The sequence below is a fragment of the Balaenoptera ricei genome, chromosome 11 (assembly GCF_028023285.1).
Source record: "Balaenoptera ricei isolate mBalRic1 chromosome 11, mBalRic1.hap2, whole genome shotgun sequence".
Lineage (NCBI taxonomy): Eukaryota > Metazoa > Chordata > Mammalia > Artiodactyla > Balaenopteridae > Balaenoptera > Balaenoptera ricei.
The window spans coordinates 64,863,284-64,887,053 of NC_082649.1; the positions used below are offsets into that span (position 1 = coordinate 64,863,284).

Below are 23,770 nucleotides of genomic sequence, written 5' to 3' on the forward strand. Positions count from 1 at the left end.
CGGTGGGGAGAGAAGCGCGCGCCCTCCAGACTCCCGCAAACTCCAAGCGGCACGTCTCGTCTCCACGCAAGCTGTCCAGGCCGCCTGCCAGCCGTCTCCACGGAGTGGCCCCCGCCCAGCCCTGCCCGAGGACCGGAGCTGGGCCGGGCTTCTCAGGGGGCCGCAGCGGCGGCGGGGAACTCGGCGCCATCCCCGGGCTCGAGCGCTGGAAGAGGCGCGCGGGACACACCTCCAGGTTCCCCAGACCGGTCGGGCGCAGGCCTGCCCGGGGGCGCCAGCCTCTGCGCGCGCCGACCCCGCCCCTTGCCGGCGCCCCCGCCCCTCGGCCTCCTCCTCCGCCTCCGCCTCTTCGCAGGCCCGCGACGTGCCCGGCCGGCGACCGAGCTGCAGGGACGGCGTCCGGCGCGCTCACTTCCGCGTCCCGCCGCCCTCCGGTCCGCGCGCGCCCAGCCACCGCCGCCATCGGACAATAGGCCGCCCGCCCGGCTGCCGTGAACTTCCTGCCGGGGCCCGGCCGGCCCGTGTGCCCCGGGCCCTGATCTCTCTCCGCGCCGGCCAGGATCGCAGCTCCGCGCCACCAGGGAAAGCAGCGGAGGACCGAGCGCCCGGGACGTTCCAGCGCCTCCCGCCGCCGCGCCTTTGCTCCGGCCCGGCGGGTCCGCGGCCTCTGCGCTCTTCGCTCTGAGCGACTTAACCCCGTCCAGCGGCTGCTGCCTTGTGGGTTTCCGAGTTTGGTTGCTTAAGGAAGATGTGATTTTTTCACCCCCCTTATTTCTTTTTCCTTTTATGATTTGAAACAGAGAAAAGAACTCACAGCCAGCTCGGACAGCGAAGCGCCACCAGCTGCCCCCACGTGGACACCTCTGAGAGGAAAGGGAATTGGAAGCAAACTTGGTCCAAGTGAGTTTGAGGCCTCACCGTCGGCTGGACTCTAAGGCCTGGGGTCATGACTCTCATGCTGGGCAGGTGGAAGGCCTTGCCTGTCCTGGGCTGGACGTGAGTCTCTGCCCTTCGCCAGCACCTCCACCGGCCCACCTCCACACACTCAATACCCAGCATCTAGGCTAGGCCCGGACACTTGTCAGCAACATGGATAAGTATGACGACCTGGGCCTGGAGGCCAGTAAATTCATTGAGGACCTGAACATGTATGAGGCCTCCAAGGATGGACTCTTCCGAGTGGACAAGGGTGCAAGCAACAACCCGGAGTTTGAGGAAACACGCAGGGTGTTTGCCACCAAGATGGCCAAAATCCACCTGCACCAGCCGCACCAGCTCTTGCAGGAGGAGACCCTGCCCAGGGGGAGCCGAGGTCCCGTGAATGGTGGGGGCCGCCTGGGCCCACAGGCCCACCGGGAAGCTGATGGGGGCAGCAAGGTGACGGGGGATGGCGCTGCAAAGCCTCCTCTCGCTGCCTCGACAGTGGCCCCTGGGACAGCCACAACCATCGCGGCTGGGCAGCCCTTGTCCCCACCCCAGGAACAGAGGGCCAAGCTGTGTGTCCGTGGCGCGAGGCAAGGCAGCCAGGACTGTGGCTCCAAGGAGAGCGTGGCGAGTTCTGAGATGTCTGCTTTCCATCGGCCGGGCCCCTGTGAGGATCCTTCCTGCCTCACCCACGGAGACTATTATGACAACCTCTTTTTGGCAAGCCCCAGCTGGGGCGATGAACCAGCAGTGTCCCCCAGCATCAGGCTGGGTGTAGGAAGTGGGTGGTCTGGCACGCCAGGGAGTGGCCCGCCACTGTCCACACCCTCCAGGGACCATCACCTATACCAGCTGCAGCTTTCCCCGAGCTCCAGCAGGTCATTGCAGAGCAGCCAGGATGGTGGTGTTGGTGGCCACAGCAGTGAGAAGCCAGCAGCTCTTTGGACCACCGCCTCCTCCCAGCGAGTGAGCCCTGGCCTCCCCTCCCCAGGCCCAGAGAACGGGGCCCTACCGAGACCTGCTCAGCCCAGGACCCCTTCTTTCTCAGCGCCCCTGGCCCTGAACCGCTCCAGTCAGGGACCTCTTCCAAGAACAAACTCGGGGGTAGGGAGTGAGGTTTCAGGCATGATGCCCAAACCCACTGTGGACCCTCAACCCTGGTTCCAGGATGGCCCCAAATCTTACCTCTCTAGCTCTGCCCCTTCATCCTCGCTAGCCAGCATGGACAATATGCAGCTGGGTGCAGTCCCTGGGCCGGGTCCCAAGCCTGGCTGTACAGACGCTGGCGCTGGTCCCAAGCTCAGCCTTGTCCATCCAGTGATGTCCACCCTGCCTGAGTTATCTTGTAAAGAAAGTCCCTCTGGCTGGTCCTCTGATGGCAGCCTGGGGCCTGTGCTCCCAGAGAGCCCCGGTTCCCCCAGGGTGAGACTGCCCTGCCAGACCCTCATCCCGGGCCCTGAGCTTGGACCCACGGCTGCCGAATTGAAATTAGAAGCCCTCACCCAGCGTCTGGAGCGTGAGATGGATGCTCACCCGAAGGCCGATTACTTTGGTGAGTGAGAGACGGGTGCGACTGCCCATGGTGGGTGATGGAGTCCCTGCATTTGGGCATTTGGGGGAAGTGCCCCCCACCAGGGATGCTGTAGCTCTCCTTGAGTGGCCTGCCTTTTTGTGTGTGTGTGTGTTCCTCTTTCAGCTGCTTCTTCTGAAACTTGAAAAGAAACTTGAAAGTATCCCTAGGCAGAAAGCGGATGATCTTGCAGCCGGGGGTTACCCATGTGCGAAGGGCGGGATTACTCATGACTGCTCCCCCAAAAGGGAAATGCTGTGATTTTGGATTTCAAAGGTTTTGGGGGTGACTTAGAGCCTCTCTCAGTGACCGGCTCAGGCAGGACTTGAATGGGCTTCTTAGGTCCAGGTACCCTGTGAGTGTTCCGTCTGTAGTTGGCTGGGCCAGGTGGCTCTGGCTGTTTGAGGACTAGTGGTCGGGCAGGGGCTCTCTGCGGCTCCCTGTGTGCGCGCGTGTCTGCCTGCAGGTTCTGTGTTCAATTGAGGGAGGTGAAACACTGACATGGAAGGCTTTGTTCTAGAGCAGTAGTTCTCAAAGTGTAGTTTGGACCCTTAGCCTGGGAACTAGTTAGAAATGCAAATTCTTAGGCCGCACCCCAGACCTACGGCATCAGAAACTGTGGGGTGGGTGGGACCCAGCAATCGGCATTTTCACAAGCCAGCCCGGGATCCTGACCTTCTGGGAAATTTGAGACCTGTGCATTAGGTACCTTCTAACTCAGGACCCGCTGCCCCCACTCCCCCTACCCACCCAGCCCCGGCTTCCAGCTGGCAGCCAGGTTACACCCCCAGTCGTGGCTCCCAGGAGGATGGAAGATGCTTCTTGCTGGTTTCACTCCAACTTGCAAGTTTTGTTTTCTTCTCTTTTAAAGCCACAAACTCTTGGAGACTGCTAGCTTCAGCTTTTTTCTCCTCACAGGGTTTGGAGGCAGCAGGAAAGCAGTGATATGCTTCTGTTGAGTAATGATGTAGCCGTCTCATAGGAGAGCTAACTAGAAAGACAGCCTATACTTTTAGAAGAGTCTGAGGGTTGGTTTTATTTTATTTTATTTTTTCATTTTTGAACTCTGCACAACTGAGGTCACGATTTCCCCACATGAGGCCTGTGAGCCCTGGGAAGCTGAGTGTCGCTGGGGTGGCAGCTCTGCCAGGCAGGGTCCGGGAAGGCCCTGGACATGGAGGGTGACCGGCTTGCTCCTTTCCGTCTGCCTCATTCTGCGTCAGTGAGTGATTCTGTCCCAAGGTGCTTGGAGGGTTGGGGTCCGAGGCACTCAAGCTAGCACTGTGTTCTCGCTTCTCATGAGAGCCTCGCAGGAACAGCTCTCACACCACCCTGGGCAGTCAGAGGTCGGGGTGACTGTTTACTGGCTTATGTTTTAGGGCACCCTCTTACTGTGAACTGTTTACTGGTTTATGTTTTAGAGCACATAGCACCCTCTTACTCTGAACCATCTCTTCTCCTTTGCAAATCCCCCACTTTGGGAATAACACTTGGCTGGAAAAACTGTGGGTTTTTTTAGTTCAAACTGTTGTTGAATTTTTTTCTTCCAGTTTTATTGAGATATAATTGACACAGCATTGTATTAGTTTAAGGTGTACAGCATAATGATTTGATTTACATGCATCATGAAGTGATGATCACAATAAGGTTAGTGACCATCCATCGTCTCATATAGGTACAAATTAAAGAAATAGGAAAAAATACTTCTTCCTTGTGATGAGAACTCAGGAGTTACTCTCTTAACTTTCATCTGTAACACACAGCAGAGTTAATTATATTTATCATGTTATACATTACACCCCTACTACTTATATACCTTATAACTGGAAGTTTATACCTTTGACTGCCTTTGTTCAATTCCCCCTCTCCCGCTCCACCCCCCTCCCACCTCTGGTAGCCACAAATCTTATCTCTTTTTCTATGAGTTTGTTTTTGAAGTATAATTGACCTACAACACTATGTTAGTTCCTATTACACAACACAGTGATTCGGTATTTCTGTACATTCCAAACTGATCACCATGATAAGCCTAGTTACGATATGTCACCTTACAAAGATAGTATGTAGTTATTGACTATATTCCCCACACTGTACATTTCATACCCATGACTCATTTGTTTTGCAACTGGAAGTTTGTACCTCTTTCCCTCACCTATTTCTTTCCTTCCCTACCCCTCTCCCCTCAGGCAACCACCTGTTTGTATCTATAACTCTGTTTATGTTTTGTTGTGTTTGTTCACTTGTGTTGTTTTTTTAGATTCCACATACACATGAAATACAGTATTTATCTTGAATTTTTAATTCAAGCTCATTAAACAACAAAACAGCAGTTTTATTTTTTCAGGGAGGCAAGTTTATACACTGCCTCAGAGCAGAGATACTGGCTAACACTAGCCATTCATTTAGCCCATGTTTATTGAGTGCCTACTTTGGGCCATGGGGTACATAATGAATGGGACAGACAGAAACCCCTGCTTCCCCAGAGCAGACAGTGCAATAGAGGGAGACAGGAGATGAACAAAATAAATAAGCAAGTATGAGGGAGAGAAATAGGAAGAGGAGAGGATGGAGCTTCCGGGCAGGGAGTGGCAGGGAGGTTTCTGGTTTTAAATCAGGTGGTCAGGGAAGATCCCATCGAGAAGGTGGCATTGGAGCTAGGCTTGAAGGAGGCAAGGGGGTGAACCCTGAGTCCGAGTCTGCCCAGGGAAAGGGCGTTCCCAGCAGGGCAGACAGCAAGAGCAGAGGCCCCGGGACCTGGGCCGTGCCAGGCAATGTGCTAGACACTGTTTAATTTACTCATGTAATCTTAGGAAGCCCATTTCACCAACCTGGAAACTGAAGCTCAGAGAGGTTAGATTATTGATCCCAGGTCTCACAGGGGGGACTGGGTGTAGCTGGGTCTGAGCCCCACAGTTGGGGCTCCCTGCCCATTCTTCTAACCAGCATTGCCCAGCTGCCTCCCAAGCACAGATGTGAAAGCCTGCTTTATTTATCTATTTATTTTTATGGTTGTTTTTTCCTTAAATGAGGTGAACTTCCTATAACATAAAATTAATCATTTTAATTAATTTGGAATTAATTTAAAAAGTAATGAGTGGCATTTAGCGCGTTCGCCATGTTGTGCAAACACCATCCCTATCTAGTTGCAAAACATTTTTATCACCCCCAGAGGAAACCCACCCCCATAAATCAGTTGCTTCCCAATCCTCCAACTCTCCCAGCCCCTGGCAACTGCCAATGTACATTCTCTCTCTCTGGCTTTACCTATTCTAGATATTGCATATAGAGGGAATCATATTTAAGTTATTTTTTGACTAAGCATTACATTCACATGTAGAATATTCAAAAGACACAAAAACACATAGAGTGAAAAATTAGTCTCTTTCTCACCCCGGTTTCTAGCCGAGCATCCTGGTGTGATGAGTGTATATGTGTGTGTATCTCTCTGTGGGCCTGCTGTCCACCTGCTCTTTGCCTTTCCCTCTGAACAGTGCGTCTTGGCAGCTGTTCTGCATCAGCACGCGTTGAGTTGGCTCAGTGTCACCCTCTGTGGATGTGCCCCAGGTCACGTAAGCAGCCTCATGGTGGACTTCAGAAGGGCCAGCTGCAAGGTGAAAGCCTAGCTTTGTGACAGACTCCCGGGGGCGGGGCGGGGGGTAGGTTGCAGGGCTGGGGGCTTTGTGGCCTTTAAATGTTGCCTAGTTGCCCTCCGCAGAGGTCATGCCAGGGACCCCACTGCCCATCATATAGGAGAGGGCCTGCCCCCACCTGCTTTGGCAGCTGAGCTTCCAGCCGCTCTAACGGGACTGGCCACGTGGCCAAGGAGGGCGTCTCTCCTCTGAGCACCTGGCCGTCAGTGTGTGGCCCAGCCCTGCTGTGGGACCTTGAACAAACTGTCCCTTCCAGGCCTCCCCGCTCATCCACAGTACGAGGCTTTTGGCTGGTTGAGGGGCTCACATCGGCAGATGTCTTTCCCTTCTCTAGATCTGGTGTTACTTGAAAGATTTTGTCTGTCCAACACACTGCATTTATTACATAAGGATGAAATTTTACTTCTGAATAGAAGAATATCTATGGATACAGGGCTCTTGCCAGAGAGAATCAGGGTAATATTAACAGTCATCATCAGAGTCGGTGTAATTCTAGCCAGAAGCAAAGCAAAGTTGATGTTTGGGTTGCTTACCTGGACCCCTTCCTGGGCATTTGACCTTGTGGGAAGAGCTTGTGGATCCCTGCTGCCACCTTGGAGGACACTTAGGTTTGAAGACACCTCAGTGTCCAGTTATTGATCAGCTTATCACCGAGGACTCTTCTGGCACTTTCCAAGGCCAGGTCTCTGTGGCTTCGGGACAGTTTGGTCCCAGGGAGGCATTTCTTCCCCCTCTTTCTTCTCCCATGTTCCTCTGTGGCCTCTTTGTGTCTTCCTGTCCTTGAGGAAAGAGTTAAGAGCAAACTCTTGATGCTTCTTAGAGAACACTGTTGGGTTTCCACCTCCCTGGGCCTTGCGCTCAGAAGGTGCCCCCCCGTGTGGTTGTTTTCACACCACTGTGTTCCCTGCAGAGGAAGTGAAGAGGCCCTCGTGCCGTTTGTTTACTCTCGCCCCTCTTTTCTTCCACGGTAGCCATCTGTTGTCCTCACGCTGGTCGTCTCCCCCCTTTCTAAGGAAAAAGGACACAAATAAACCACCTGCCACAGGCTGGGTTTCCCGGGAAGCTGACTCTGAGACAGAGTCTAGCGTGCAGGGGGCTGACTAAGGGTGCTATTGGGACCCTAACTGTGGAGAAACAGCGCACAGTTGAGAAGTAGCGCACAGTTGAGAAACTAAGGCCGTGACGTGCTCAGGACCACACAGGTGTCCGCGGTGGTGCTGCCACACCAGGTGGGGCTCTGACCGCTCGCACGGGAGAACTAGGTGATCTTTCGGGGCTGAACTGGATGTTCTCCGTTTGCCCCTCCAGATTCACTCTCCGCCCAGCTGCTGCGGGGGCATCAGTGGCCTCCCTGCCCTTTCCAGGCCTTCTTCCCCATGGTCAGGACTCTGGACCTGCAGCCCCCGGCTCCTTGCCTCCGTGCTGTGTGTGGGTCTGGGGGACCAGGCACTGCTAGTGCCACCCACGAGAGCCACACTCTGTGAGGCACCAGCGGGGTGGCGAGGCAAGAGGGAGCTCGTTTCAGGGTCTCTGTCACCCAGCAAGTGGACGGACGGGCCCTTCTCCACCTGCATGGAGAGAGAAGCACCTGGCTCTGTCTTTAGTTTTCCTGTCTTGGGTGGACATTCCTGCTGCAGTATTTGAACTCAGAAAACTGCAACGGCAGACCTGCCTTAGCCTGAGAGCCTGAGAACAAGTGTGACTCCTTCTGGGGATGGTCCTGCCCTGCCAGGGACCAGGGAGCCTGTCACACTTGATTTCATTTTACTAGCAACGCAGGAGGTGAAAAAAGCAGTCCAGACAAGGAACCCGTAAATGTCCTATCTGCTCCCTCCCATTGGACAGTCTCTTCAACATCGAGCTGCATGTTGTCTTAATGACCTTTTAAGCACGTCTTATCTGACTTTATTAGCAACAGATGCTTGAAATATGGGGCTTAAGTCCAGCCTTGAATGAAAAATTGAGGGTGATTTTCAGAGCATTTGTCATATAAAAGGAAACAACATGGGCCAATCCTGTCGAAGAGGGGCCCCTCCAGAATTCAGGACAGGGGCCTGTGTGCACCCCAGAGGCCCTGCTTACCCCCCAGATACCAGGCATTGCAGTAAACCCAAACCAAGTGCTGAAGTAGCAGAAGGGGGCAGAAGATCATTAACCATCTGGCCCTGTCTGAGTATCTGGCATGACCAAGTGTGGGGACTTCTGCCCACATTCCTTTTGGAGACATGGTGCCATAATTTGGACCTGCTGAATCCAGGCTTCTATAGCCTTGGAAGTAAATTTCTGATCCTTTGGTAACTTTTGTAAATGACACTCAAGAATCCAATTCTGGGCTTCCCAGGTGGTGCAGTGGTTAAGAATTCACCTGCCAATGCAGGGGACACGGGTTCGAGCCCTGGTCCGGGAAGATCCCACATGCCGCGGAGCAACTAAGCCCGTGCGCCGCAACTACTGAGCCTGTGCTCTAGAGCCCGTGAGCCACAACTACTGAAGCCCGCGCGCCTAGAGCCCGTGCTCTGCAACAAGAGAAGCCACCGCAATGAGAAGCCCGCGCACCACAACGAAGAGTAGCCCCCACTCACGGCAACTAGAGAAAGCCCGTGCGCAGCAACGAATACCCAATGCAGCCAAAAATAAATAAATTTATAAAAAAAAAAAAAAGAATCCAATTCTGCCTGTCTAGCCCAGCCGGGGTGCACCCTGAGACATGGGGATTCCCAGCTGTTTAGAAATTGGGTAGCTTATGTGCATGTTTTTTTGTGGGCCAGGTAATCTTCCCCTCAAAACCAGGAAGGTATATATTTTAAATTTTTATTGGTGTATAGTATACATATATTGTAGATGCTCACAAAGTGAAGACACGCAGCACTCAGATCAAAGCACAGAGCACGACCAGCACCCAAGAAGCCCCCTGCCGTGTGCCCCCTTACAGTCACCACTACCCGCTGGGGATAGTTGTGACTTCTGACTGCAAACATGAGGGTTTTTTAAAAATATATTTATTTATTTATTTGGCTGTGTTGGGTCTTAGTTGTGGCACACGGGATCTTTCTTTTTTAAGTTGTGCACGCTGGATCTTCAGTTGCGGCATGCCTGCGGGATCTAGTTTCCTGACCAGGGATCGAACTCTGGCCCCCTGCATTGGGAGCACGGAGTCTTAACCACTGGACCACCAGGGAAGTCCCCAAACATGAGTTTCTGAGCAATTGTGTGGTTTGAAGTAACTTCTGAAACCTTGAGATAATTAAAAAACCTTTCATGGCAGGTTTTTGGATGGATGGAGAGCGCGTGGCTGATCAGAGTGCAGCTGAGGCTGGGACAGCAAGGAGTGGGTGCTGTCAGCGGGGCCATCCAGCTCTCTCTGTACCAGTGGCTGCTCCCCTGTGGTCAGTGGTCAGGGCTCCTACACTGTTTTGGTCCTCTGTGTTCTCTGAAGGGATGGACTTTTCATCATACGCTTTAGCCCTGTCCCTACTGCCCGCTCTCCCCACAGGATTTCTCTTCTGAGATTTCGGGGTAGGGGGACGATCAGCAACCCCTACAGTTCATTCAGAGTGATTCATCTGTTCACTGGGTCCACGTGTCGGCGAGGCGCGCGTGCCCACTCCCCGCTGTGCTCTTAGCACTGGGCTTGGAAGGACACTGGAGGGTCAGACTCAGCCCTTGCACTTGGAGTGACAGCCCCTCTTCTGTCACCCCGGCCTCAGGCCTGCACTCGGGGTGTCCCCCCAGCCCCACCATGATCACCGACTTCTGTCGCACTGGCCTCATTGCTCGTCCCTGAGCTTATGGAGTTCTTTCCCACCACAGGGCCCTTGCCCTTGCTCTTCCCCAGCCCACGTCCTCTGGCCAGCGCGGTGCTGCCCCCTGCCATCCCCCTCGGGGTGGCGGGTCTCCAGCTGTAGCCCTGGCCAGTCCTGACAGCCGTTTCCCACGGCAGCTGCCTCATCCCATCAGGCTGTCTTTCTGAGGTTCTCCCTCCTCGGAATGTTTCTGCTCTGTTCCTCTGTGACCAGGAAAAAATGTCTTGTTTTTTCCATCTAATTTTCCTGCTCTTTCCATTCATAATGCAGAACATTGAATTGACCTTTTGACATGACTGTTCTTGCCAGAGGTTTTTTTAAAAAAGTTATGTTTCTTTACATCTCTGGATTTATGGCTCCCGCTCAGGAGGAGGAACTGTGGAAGAAATGCATCATGTGTTTGGGAGTGAGGCAACCAGGTGTTCTGGGCCCGAGCCTACCAACAGCCCCAGGTGTGATGTGGGGCTGCTTGCTCTTCCTCTGTGCTGAGCCAGGGCCACCTCTGAGGGCTCTTCCTAACCCAGAGTGCTCTGGCTGTGGGTACAATCGGATGCCTGATTTTAGCTGATCGAGTAACAGGGGACTGGGCAGCAGTATTGTCCACAGTGGCGAGAACCCGGAAAGGCAGAGGGCTGAATGGCCTAGCATCTCATCTCCCTTCCAGGCCTCTACAGAATTAAAAAAGAACTTTTATGTTTGTTTAGTTACAGTTACATTTTCACTTGTAAGCGGTAATCATTTTTACTGTAGGTATTCTGGAAAATACATACAGTTAAAACAAGAACCATGAATCACTGACATGCCTGCCACCCTTAGAATAATCAGTGTTAAGATTTTCTGCAGAAAGTTTCCAGTCCCAAACAGTGGCCGGAGCCCGCGGTGATGCAGGCTGCGTGATGTGCTGTGGTTCTTGGCTCTTTGGCCAGATGTAGAAGCGTTTACTGAGCTAGAAGCCAGTTTGCTCTGCGGTGTGTCTGATGAAAGTGAGATTAGGAAGGACTGAAGATTTCCTGTAGGAAACAGCCACACATGGGGAGCCACTGATATTACGGGGGTCACCCACCCTAGAGGCCTTTTTTTTTTAATAAATTTATTTATTTTATTTATTTATTTTTGGCTGCATTGCGTCTTCGTTGCTGCGCGCGGGCTTTCTCTAGTTGCAGCAAGCGGGGGCTACTCTTCATTGCGGTGTGTGGGCTTCTCATTGCGGTGGCTTCTTTTGTTGTGGAGCACGGGCTCTAGGCACGCGGGCTTCAGTAGTTGTGGCACAAGGCCTCAGTAGTTGTGGCTCTCATGGGCTTAGTTGCTCTGTGGCATGTGGGATCTTCCTGGATCAGGGATCGAACCCGTGTCCCCTGCATTGGCAGGTGGATTCTTAACCACTGCAGCACCAGGGAAGTCCCTCTAGAGGCCTTTTGAGACTCTCATTCTAATTAAACTTGGGGTCCCTAGTGTGGGGGACAGCTGGGAGCACTGGCCATGGGGCTCACTGAGCTTGTTTTGCTGGCATATCCCAGGACATCTCCGAGGGCTCTTGCAGTACCCTCAGCGTTTCTGGGTCTCAGGCTTGAAATGGGACAGTGGCCTTGGGGCCTGGCACTGTCAGGGCCCCAGATCGTGGGGCTGGGTGGTTGTCTGTTGAAGGAATGGAGGGGCCTCAGTTAAGGTGTGGAGGGGGAAGAGGAAGGGATGTTTAGCTGGGGTTACAGCTCTGAGATAGTTTTGCTAAAACTTATTGAGCAAGTTGCTCCGTGTCAGGCACTTTGCTAATCATCTCACACGCATTAACTTGTTTAATCCTTCCAACAACCCTGTTTTATGATCCCCATTTTATAGACGGGGAAACTGAGGTACAAAGAACAGAACCTAAGTAACCTGCCTAATGCATTTATGAAGGAGCTTTGCTGAGTCCAGGATCCTGACCGCCGTGCTGCGCTGGCTCAGAGCTCCTGGGAGCACAGTAGCTTTCTGACAGAGGGACCCCAGAGGGCATTGTGGCTATGAGTAAATCAGGCCTGAGGTCTCCCGCTTCTCTGGTGGAGCAATGAGGAAGGCAGGCCGTGGATGGCTGCCCAAGCTGGCTAGAGGGGCGGATCCCACTCTTGCAGCTAGGAGTGCACCCAGGTTCATCTTCAAGCCAGGAGCCTGGGCTTGTACCAGCCCCTCCCTGCCGGGCAGTGACAGAATCGTGGAGGCTCAGAGGCACATACATGGGCCGCATAGGGGCCTTGACTGCCCACAGCCTCTTGGCCCTTGACTTCTCCTGTTCCCCTGAAGGGCATTGGTTAGGGCGAGCGGGCCATGCCCTTGGGGGTGCCTGTGTGACACCCACAAGGGTTGTGGGCAAGGACAGGGGTGTGCCAGCCCACACTTTCCTTGGGGGCAGCTAGGATGCCTTGGTCTAAGGGTCAGTATCAACCCCAGGCCGTGTGTGCAGATGCTCAAAACCCAGCGTTGGATGAATCTACACTCAGCGTCCATCTGGCAAACCAAACGGAAACCTTACCCTAAAACAAAACACGCTCCAAAAGTTCCCAGGCATGTCATCTGCAGGGTAGTACTTGTCACCAAATATTTATATCCATTTCGGGTTTTGTTTTTCATCTGTCCCCTCCCAGAGAAACCAGCTGGACACAGAATCTCAGGGTCACGCTGGAAGGCTGGAGACTCTCTGCCTGAGTGTTTCCGAGGGAGTATTTTAGATCCAGGTTATTTTTAAATTTTGAGAGCCACGGTGTTTAGACTTGGCCAAGTTCTTCCCTCATCTGTTTTGTTCTGTAGTTTGTCTCCGTGTGTCCCAGGGGAGTGTGGTCCGGTTACTCCCGGTCACTGGAAGTTGGTCAGGAGCGTATCGGGGCCTCTATCTTCCTTCCCCCACACACGTCTTTGTAACATATTGAAAGTTCTGGAAGCCTGCCATGATGCTGTCTGTCATTCAAGAGGAGGGGACTTCAGTTCAGCGTGGGTCTGCCCTGCCGCTGATCCTGGGAGGTGTAGTGACCCAGGTCATTCAGGACGTCGTGGACAAGGCCCCCGTCTTATAATGCAGGCCCTGAGTCAGGGTGAACCCATCACAGCAGGCTCTGGGCCCAATGGCATGTGACGGTCACCTCAGCGCGATAAGACAGTAGCAGATTGGCCTTTTGCTGCCTAGAGCTTGACAGTGGCTTCCCTGTTCTCCCAAACCTCCCCATGAGCTGAGTTAATGGCTTCCTTTCAGCAGAGTGGAGCCAAGTCGTGGCCGTGTTTGCTCACATGATGCTCAGGACTGGCCCCAGGGAGCGGGGTAGAGGTTTCCCATCTGCTGAAACATCGCCTGTTCTGTTCCCCTCTCCGGCTCCTTAGTTTGCATTGCTTCCTGCTGGTGCAGTGAGGTAGTGAATTTAGAGAGAGATGGATTTCACGGCTGGGCCCCAGGGCGTTTGCTGACAGCGTTATTGTCACATGGAACATGCTGGCAGCAGGCTCAGCAAGATGCAGGCCTGCCTGGAGATGCTTGAGGGCTGCGCCGGCTTAGACACCCTGCTTCACTTTGCTGCCCTTGGTTTCCTCACCTGACAGGGACTGGAGGTCCTGTGCTCCTTCTAATTCTGTTTCCTTTCCTGTGCTCTGAGCCTCCAGAGCCACTTTTGGATTCAGGGCTGTTGCCTGGGAGGAGACTCCTGGCTCTGAGGGTGACAGTGTTATGGAGGCAGGACCTGCTTCAGACAGTGTATGGGGGGCATGCGGGCATCAGTTGAATGGAAGCTGGTCCCTCGTTGGCTTGCAGAGAAACCAGCAACAGAGCGCAGAAGCCCGGGGAGGGAAGGACATGGAAAACAACAGACACGCCCCAGGCAGCAGGCCAGTGGGTGGTGATGGCAGGCGCTTCTCCTGGTTGGCCCACCAGGTCCCTCCGTGAGATCATGTCCCAGCAGAGGTGACTCCAAAATGCCCTTCTCCCACTAATAATGCTTGGTCATCATCGGCCTTGCTCATGAACTCAGAACTCTATTCTTTTGGGAAAAAAATGGACACTCTATGATAAAGCAGCCCTTAAGAAATAAGGAAAGTGAGGAAATAAAACCAAACACTGATTTAGTGATAAGATTCAATACACAAAACATGGGGCCTGGCCTATAGAAGTTACTCATGAACTATTTGTTGAATGAATGAATCATGGCGTGTATTTATAATGTTATGCAATGAGAGTAAAAAATAAAAATGTTTTAGTTACAATGCCCGTGGGCTGAGACGCAGTGGATGCTACAGACACAGTTGCTTTGTCACTTGTTCCCGGTGGTAGCTGTGACACGCTGTGCTGATATCTGTGCTACCCCGTCTGAGTAGAAGGATGAGCTTATTGGACAGGGACTTGGGTGACATGACAGGTGGCAGGTGGGCTAGTCTGTAAGCCTGGAGAAGTCCTGTTCCCCAGGGCAAACTTGAGACATGACCACATTTTGAGGAGGAGGGGATTTCAGTAGGACAGCATGGAACCTTGGTGTATCTCTGGATGGTTTCCTGTCTTGTGGCTGGGTGGAGCTTTGGAGTCTGTCCTGAAGCAGGGGTTGTGGGCGTGAACCTTGAGTGGGGCACTGACTTTCCTGCCAGGTTCCCAAGGCTCTCACCGACCCCCATCCCAGTCCTACCCAGACCCTTCCCCCACCTCTGTCCCTCACCACTTCCAGTTCCAAGCCCAAATAGCATATTCCCTCAAGAGCCATTATGGATCGCCTACTGTATACAAGAGACTGGATTAGAATTTGTGGGGCTTCTTTTGTGCCAGACTTATTGCCTGGCCCTCTGCTGGGTGTGGGGTGTCTGTGCTGGTCACTGTTGTACCCCCAGGGCCTAGGGCAGTGCCTGGCACACAGTAGATGCTCAGTATGTACTTGAACAAATGGTGAACGCCCCGGCCAGTGGAGGGAAGGGATGTTCCCTGACGCCCTCCTGAGTGGCAGTGCTTTGAGTGGGGTGTTACCCCTGTGGTGGGCACACAGCGCCGGGCTGGCTGTCCACATCCCTCACCCTGACTGGCAGTTACTCGGAAGAACTTTCCTATGTGTGTGGAAGGTGTCTCGGGTAGCTGAGGAGTAGGGGCCCGGAAGAGGTTGGGATGCCAGGTTTGTCTGGGTGGAGACTTCACCGAGCTCCAGGGACCAGCTCAGCAGAGTCCTGGGGAAGTTTGGATGGGAGCAGGGAGATGTGCTGGCAGATGTGTTCTTAGCTGAGCAGACATTCCTGTTACACTAAAAATCAGAATTTGAGGAGCTCTTTTTTTTTAATTTTTATTTATTTATTTATTTATTTATCTATTTATGGCTGTGTTGGGTCTTCGTTTCTGTGCGAGGGCTTTCTCTAGTTGCGGCAAGCGGGGGCCACTCTTCATCACGGTGCGCGGGCCTCTCACTATTGTGGCCCCTCTTGTTGCGGAGCACAGGCTCCAGACGCGCAGGCTCAGTAGTTGTGGCTCACGGGCCCAGTTGCTCCACGGCATGTGGGATCCTCCCAGACCAGGGCTCGAACCCGTGTCCCCTGCATTGGCAGGCAGATTCTCAACCACTGCGCCACCAGGGAAGCCCCTGAGGAGCTCTTTGTGGGAATGAAAAGCCATATAAGACTGTGGGCTCTGGAACTGCCCTGGGAAGACTGCTCAGGATCCTCATGCCTCAGTTTCCCCATTAGGAAAATGTGGATATAGTTGTTGTGAGGACTAAGTTAATTAGTACAATCTGTACTGGCCAGTGCGGGAGCCACAGCACAGGAGGCTACTAAGCACTTCAAGAGGTGGCTGGTTTGAGTTGAGATGTGCTATACACGTGAAATAGACTCTGGAGTTTGAAGACTTGGTATAGGGAGAAAAAAGTAAAATACCTCCTTAATATTTTTATACTGATTGTATGTTGACATGAGAATACTTTGGATATGTTGGGCTAAGTAAAATACATCATTAAAATTAGTTTCATCTGTTTTTACTTTTTAAGCGTGGCTACTTGAAAGTGTAAACTGACATGTGGCTTGCATTATTTTTCTGTTGGACGGGGCTTTGCTATATGAAGCACTTAGAACAGGCTCTGGCATGTGGTGATCATTTACTGGACAAGCACTTACAGTTAGTATTTTCTCAGAAGTATCAAAGCACCTTTACCTTTTTCCATCTGAAAGCCAAGCTCAATTGATTCATTCAGACACACAAATGCTTAAACAGAAGGACTGTAGTTTGTCCAAAGGAGATTGATTTCATGATTGCCACCTGCACCCCCCGAACAGCCCACTGAGGCTCACGTGTGTTCTGATGGAGGAAGCAGATACTCTGGGGTCTGAAGCTGGTGTCTGCACAGGGCGTGATGGAGCAGGCGGTATCTGCAGCTGAGCCAGTTTTCCAGGACCTTAAAAGCCCCCCTCAGTTTAGCAAGTACAGGCAGAGCATCCAAAGAGATCACCCATCCCGTCTCTGTAGTTAGAGAAGTGTTTCCTGTCAAGAGGTGGGAAGTGGGCCCTTTGGGATTTGGCTCCTCTGGGGGCCCTGCCGACAGGCTGCCCACCCCGTGAGCCTCCAGCCGGGCTCTGGAGGCCTCACCTGGGCGTGCAGGAGAGTGGCCAGATCAGGGTGGCTTTCCAGGCAGCTTCCAAAGACCCAGTTATCTGGGGCTTGTTGTGAAGTAGCTGAGGCTTCCCTCTCAGGTGGCGGGGCTCAGAGAGAGTCCCTTTGTTGGCCAGCCTTACAGGTCAGTTTTAGAAGCCCAGTGGACAGGAGACGGCAGCCCCTCATCTGCCTGTGGTTGACCTGTGGCTGCCACCCTCGTTACCCATGCCTGACAGTGGGCGTGTGGGTGTGGGGAGGGCAACTCTGCCCAAGTTTACAGCCAGAGAGCAGAGGAAGCCAAGGGAAGGAAATAACATACAGTGAAATAACGTGTAGTTCGATGAGTTTTGACAAACACATGCACCCGTGTAACCCACACTCCTATCAAGACAGAGCAGTTCCACCCCCAGAAAGGTCCCTCCTGCCTCTTCCAGGCAGTGTCCATCCCCAGGCAACCCCTGTTCTGATTTTTTTTTTAATCATTTATTAGTTTTGCCTGCCCCAAAACATAATGTAAATAGATCCACGTGGTATTCATACACAGTTGATCCTCATTATTCACGGATTCTGTATATGTGAATTCGCCTGCTTGCTAAAATTTATTTGTAACCCCAGATCAATACTCACAGCACGGGCTTACCTGGTGGTGCAGTGGTTAAGAATCCGCCTGCCAGTGCAGGGGACACGGGTTCAAGCCCTGGTCCGGGAAGATCCCACATGCCGTGGAGCAACTAAGCCCATGCGCCACAACTACTGAGCCTGCGCTCTAGAGCCTGCGAGGCACAACTACTGAGCCCACATGCTGCAACTACTGAAGCCCGCACACCTCGAGCCCATGCTCCGCAACAAGAGAAGCCACTGCAATGAGAAGCCTGTGCACCGCAACGAGGAGTAGCCCCCGCTCACCGCAACTAGAGAAAGCCCGCGCCCAGCAATGAAGACCCAACGCAGCCAAAAAACAACAAAACAAATACTCACAGCACTTTGGTGATCATTTGGGAACATGTGTAGAGCGGCGAAAAATTTGAGTCACCCCACACATGTACCCCCGGCTGAGGTTGGTCTGGGAGAGGTTCTGCCTGCTTGTTTCTGCTCTCATATTGTAAACAAGTGTCCTTTTCATGGTCTATTTAGTGCAATGTGGTTTTTTGCATTTTTGTGCTCTATGTTGATGATTTCTCTGTTTAAAATGGCCCACGTGTAAAAAAATGGCTGAAGTGACATCTAGTGGTCCTAAACTTGAGAAGGCTGTGATGTGCCTTACGGAGAAAATACATGTGTTAGATAAGCTTCCTTCAGGCATGACTTACAGGGCTGTTGGCCGTGAGTTCAATGTTAATGAAGAACAATATATACTAAATAAGGTGTCTTTAAACAGAAATGGATAAAACAAGTTGTGTATTTTTTGATGGATGAAAACGTTGTGACCAGAGGCTCACAGGAACCTAACCTTGTGTTTCCTCTGGGAGCAGTGATTCACTATTCACTAATTTGGTATTTGCGGTGATTTTATGGAACATAACTGCCTCAAATAGCGAGAATCTACCGTAGTACTCTTTTGTCTGGCTTACTTCACTCAGGCAATGTCTGAAATTCATCTCTGTTGCCGCCTGTATCAGTGGTTGGTCCTCTTGTACTGCCGAGTAGTAGCCCATGGTATGAATACACCACAGTTTTTCTATTTCCCTGTGGAGGAACCTTGGGTTCTTTCAGTGTAGAGCCATCATGAATAAGTCTGCTGTGATCATTTGTGTGGACATATGCGCTCATTTCTCTGGGGTATGTATCTAGGAGTAGAATTTCTAGATCATACAGTAGGAGTATGTTTAACTTTTACAGCAACTGCCAGAAAGTTTCCCAGTGTGACTGTGCCATGTAACATTCCTACCAGCAGTGTGAAAGCCCTCCCATGGTTCTTTTATATATACTTAATTGAAGTATGGTTGATTTACAATATTATATTGGTTTCAGGTGCACAGCTTAGTGATCAGTATTTTAGCAGATTATACTCCATTATAAGTTATTACAAGATAATGGCTATAATTCCCTGTGCTATACAGTATATCCTTGTTGCTTATCTATTTTATACATAGTAGTTTGTATCTGTTAATCCCATACCCCTAATTTGTCCCTCCTCCCTTCCCTCTCCCCTTTGGGAGAGGGAAAACCACAGAGCAGAGACTCTGGTCTCGGTTGAGTCTAAACCACAAGTTTGTTTTCTGTATCTGTGAGTCTATTTCTGTTTTGCATATACATTCATTTGTACTATTTTGTATTATTTTTCTATATCATGAGTCTCTGTTTTGCATATCATTTATTTGTGTTGTATAATATAAGTGATATCATACAGTATTTGTCTTTCTCTATCTGACTTATTTAGCTAAGCAAAATATTCTCTAGGTCCATCCATGTTGCTGCAAATGGCAGAAGTTCATTCTTTTTTATGTCTGAGTAGTATTCCATTGTGTGTGTGTGTGTGTGTGTGTGTGTGTGTGTGTGTATATATGGCACATCTTCTGTATCCACTCATCTGTTGATAGGTGATTACGTTGCTTCCATATCTTGGCTCTTGTAAATGTGCTGCTGTGAACATTGGGGTACATGTACCTTTTGGGGGTTGTTTTTTTTTTTGGCCACACCACATGGCATGCAGGATCTCAGTTCCCCAACCAGGGATCGAACCGGTGCCCCCTGCAGGGGAAGCGCAGAGTCTTAACCACTGGACCGCCAGGGAAGTCCCTGCATGTACCTTTTTGAATCAGTGTTTTCATTTTCTTCAGATATATACCCAAAAGTGGAATTGCTGGATCACATGGTAGTTCTGTTTCTATATTTTTTCGGAACCTCCGTGCTGTTTTCCATAGTGGCTGCACCAGTTCTGTGGTCCTTGACTCGAGCTGGCTCAGGAGTTTCTTTGGGCTGTCTCTGCTCGTCGCTTTCTCAACCACCTGCTCTCCAAACTGGTGTTGCTTGGCTGATAACCTTCCAACTTCTTCTGTTGAAATATCGTCACAAGAGATTTTCATCCCTTTTCTGGTAGTTACTATGTTCTTGTTTTTTAAAAAATTTTGTTGAAGTGTAGTTGATTTACAATGTGTTAATTTCTTCTGTACAGCAGAGTGACTCAGTTATACACATATGCTACGAGAACTGTGTTCTCTGAAGGGTTTGATTTTTTTCACCTGCTTTCTTCTGTGTTTTTTGTCATTTTTAAAACATTTAAACAAACAGAACTAACTGTAGAAAAGTCAGAACATATAGACAAAGATAATAGTAAAAGGCACCCATCATTCTACCTAGGGATAATTACTGTTAAGACAGACTCTTTTAAACACATAGATATTTAATTTTTTAAGCATCTGAGTGAATTGAGACTTTGGTGAGGATTGTACTGGTAGAAGGCCTCTCGGTATGTCACAAAACTAGAGATCAGAAGCCAGTGAATGAGGCACTTGCCATTTCTGTTGCTTGTTGGAAGTCGTACTTCCGTTTAGTTTCTGGAACTGCCCAGGGAACTTTGTGTCACCCCAGCTACTGTCTTGACTTTTTTTGCAGGGCCAGTGGCCAGTAATTATGGAGTCTGAACCCAGAACTGGGGGCCTCTCCCCGCTCCATGCAGCAGGAAACCTTTCTTCCCTCCTGTGATCACCAGCAGCTCAGGGGGCTCAGTCTCAAGGCAGCCGGAGAAGGGTTGGCCAGTTCTGATCATCAGAAAGTCTTTCTTCTGTCTGGCCAACCGTCTTCCTGAAGATCTGACCCAATTGGCAGCCAGGTTGAGCCTGTTAAAATGACCAGGTCCTGTCACTCCTGGGCTCAGAAAAAACCTTTCATTCCCCTCTTCCCCATTCCTCACTCCCAGAATTAGAGCTATTGTCCAACTAGCCTTCCCCCTCCACATCCTCCCCTCTCCTGGTCCGTGCATGGTGGACATCACTGTTCCAAGCTCCTTCCTCTGGGTGGGTTAGTTGTTAAGGCCCTTTCCTAAAAGATGTCTTGTTCTTGGTCCCCCAGGAAACTCATGTCTGTGTGTGCCTTGCAGGTAGCTCACCTATCCTGCAGATTCTAAATGGATAGTCTTAAAAAGCAATGTTTTGTCCTTTCTCAGAAAGGGGAATGAATGATTTACCCTGTGTTACACTCTCAGTCAAGCCTAAAAGTGATGTTAAAACCTCTGTTTGAAAACCATCGTTCCTGTGTGAGGCTCAGGACCGTTTATGAAGGAGTGATGTGCAGGGCTTTCACCCGCGCCGTCTCTCAGGCTCCCTGAAGCCCTGCAGTGCGCCCGTGACTACTTCCCCGTTTTGAAGCTGGGGGGAGTAAGCCAGAGCGATGAAATAGCTTGCCCAGGGTGGTTCACTCGCTCAGCCATAGAACCCAACAAAGCCTGCTTCCAGACTTACCCTTTGTTCTAAGGGAAATCTTTTGGTGGCACTAAAGCTGGAGACTCAACCGAGACCAGAGTCTCTGCTCCAGATTCCCCAGGGAGGGGGAGGAAGGGCAGGAAGAAGGGCTCTGTTTGGAAACTGGAGAGAGCAGACATGTCCCCTCAGCTTCAAGGTTCCACCGGCACTGTTCACTATGTCTTTGTCCTGCTCCATCGCACCCTTTTCTCGTCTTGGGTGAATGTGGATTTAAAGCATCTCTAAACTAAGCTTCGTGTTACTTCTGAGGAAAGTTCAGGACTTTATTTCTTCCTTAAAAAAACGATTTTCATTCCTGTTCCTTTCTGGTTCCACATGGTTAGCTGTGCCTGTGGCATTGGACCATCGTCTGAGGCGTCTCACTGATCTGGGGTCCCTAATCTCAGAGCTTCTCTGCACCACAGCAGTCCTCTCTGACCCAGATGTGGACTGGGCACCCCGCCTGCTGTGTTTTCCATTGTGGAGTGGATGGAGAGCAGCGGGAGGTTGGGAAAGTGCCGAGTAGGGAAATGCACAGAGCCGTGTGGGCAGGAGAGGAGCCAGGGGTGGGGTGTGTGGGTTGATCCACTCATTCATTCATTCATTCATTCATTCAATGAGCAAACGTCCATTGAGCGCCCACGTGTGCTGGGCAGGAGCAGTTACCCCTCTGTGTGGTTAGAATGCAGTGGGGGAGTGGAGGGGGAGCTCAGATCTGAGTGCCTGGGGGTCCCCCACAGAAGGACTCAGGAGTTTTGTGAGGTATTTGGAGTGTGGGTGACTGTCAGGAGAGTGGCTGATATGTTTTCATTCTCAGTCTCAGGCCTGGTAGGAAATTAGGGAGGAAAACCCCTTTCCTGGAAAGGGAGGGAAGGAAATGAACTTTTATTGGGTACCTCCCATGTGCTGGGAGCAGTTGCAGGCACTTACATGATCTCAGTTAATCCTCAAAGTTACCAGTTAATCCTCAAAGTTACCCCATGAAATGTATATGTTATTAAAACTCATCTGGCAGGTGAGGAAACTGTGCTTGTGCCCAAGGTGGGATCTGAGCCCAGTGTTTATGCCCAAACCCACTCTTTCCAGATCCACCACAGGAGGGGGGCCGGGCCATCCTCAGGCTCAGCAGGAGCGGACCCTGATCCTGGGGCTGGCGATGCTCTATGTCCTGATGTGCTTGGTGTTTACACAGGAGTGCTTATTTTGGGGAAAATCATTGAGTCGTAAACCATGGGGTTTTCTTTATGCATGTTAAACTTCAGTAAAAGTGTTTTTAAAAAAACAAAAACAAAAACAAAACGCTCCCTAGAAAAGGATAATGAACTCTGTAAAGTGTTTTAGCTGCTTATCTTCTTGCCTAAATTGGTCACCAGTTGTGTGGACAATAAATGCCACCTCTTCTTTATGCTTGAACTTGGGTTGTCAGATTTAACAAATGAAAATATAGGACACCCAGTTGAATTTGAATTTCAGAGAAACAATGAATAATTTTTTTAGTGTGTTAAGTATGTACCATGCAATGTTTGGGACATACTTATACTACACAATTATTCATTTATCTGAGATTCAAATTTGCACGGGATATACTTACACTAAAGAATTGCTCACTGTTTATCTAAAATTCACAGTTAACTGGGCGACTAATATTTTATCTGACAACCCTCGTTTGAGCTGAGAGCTGAAGGGGGTGAGAAATGCAACTGAGCTTCATTTGCGAAATCAGAGGATTCTGAGGCCAAAGGCAAGAAAATAATCTAGGAGAAAAGCAGGTGGGGGCAGGATGTTGGCTGGGGGATTCTGAGATGCTGGAGGGAAATTGAACCAATGTCAAGAGAGGGTTATGCAGAATAATCTGACAGGTAAGGGAGTAGTGATATAAATGCTGTACCACTCAGCCTTCAAAATGGGTTCTGCTGGAGGTTGACGTTTGTTCTAGCAGTTTATGTTTGTGCAAAGATCCTGGGAAAAATGCACAATTTTGAGCCTTCTCACAAGAAAGAGTGATGTTAGAAGTGAACTACCTTGAGAAACTGGCTTCAAAATCTGTGACAATTTGAGCAACAAAACAAATAATGATAGAAATGGATTATAACCCAGAAAATAAAATAAATATCCATGAGTCCTTACTGAAATAAGTAAATAAATGGGGAGAATTGGGGGGAAAACTCTTGTACAGAAGATCCTATTAGTGAAATGTAGAAAGAAAGATGAAGATAGAAAGGTCACCATTTGGAAAGACCATTGTAATAATTGTTTCAGGCAAGAATCAGTGGAGGCTGAATAGTGGACAAAAATATTTGATGAAGAAAAGGGTATTTGCTTAATGTCAAAGTGTTTTCTCATAAATGTCTTAATAATTACAAAGAGAAAGTAAAACTTCACAGTGGAGAAACCTGGCAGACTCTACCTTAAGAAGAGATCAAAGTTAATGTCACCAGTAGTTAAGACGTATCAATAGCATGTATATCCTGATATGATGTGCTGTAAAGGGCGCATCATTACTTCTGAGGTGTTCCTGCCAGATACACATAACCTCAGTCTGATCATGAGAAAACATTAGACAAAACCAAAGTGAGAGACAGTGTGCAAAATAATTGACCAGTACTCTTCAAAAGTGTCAAGGTCATGTAAGACAAAGACAGATTAAGGATCTGTGTCTCATAAAAGGAGACCAAGGAGACACTTACTAAATGCAGTGGATTTAGTTCTGGCATTGGCTCCTGGTCCAAAACAAAGGGCATTAGTGGGACAGTTGTTGAAATTTGAATGAGGTCTACAGATTAGTGTGTGTGTGTGTGTGTGTGTGTATAATATATATAATATGTATTATATCAGTGTTAATTTCCTGATCTTTG

The 23,770-nt window shown here is 50.3% G+C and overlaps 1 protein-coding gene across 1 annotated transcript in view; it reads left to right on the forward strand.

The window, feature by feature from the left end:
* Window positions 1–354: 354 nt before the first annotated feature.
* LIMD1 (LIM domain containing 1) overlaps window positions 355–23,770 on the forward strand; it is a 71,993-nt gene continuing 48,577 nt past the window's right edge. The window contains exon 1 of the mRNA XM_059939418.1: window positions 355–2,476. Coding sequence (XP_059795401.1) covers window positions 1,090–2,476 — 1,387 coding nt within the window. The 5' untranslated portion in view covers window positions 355–1,089. The remainder of the gene's footprint in view (window positions 2,477–23,770) is intronic.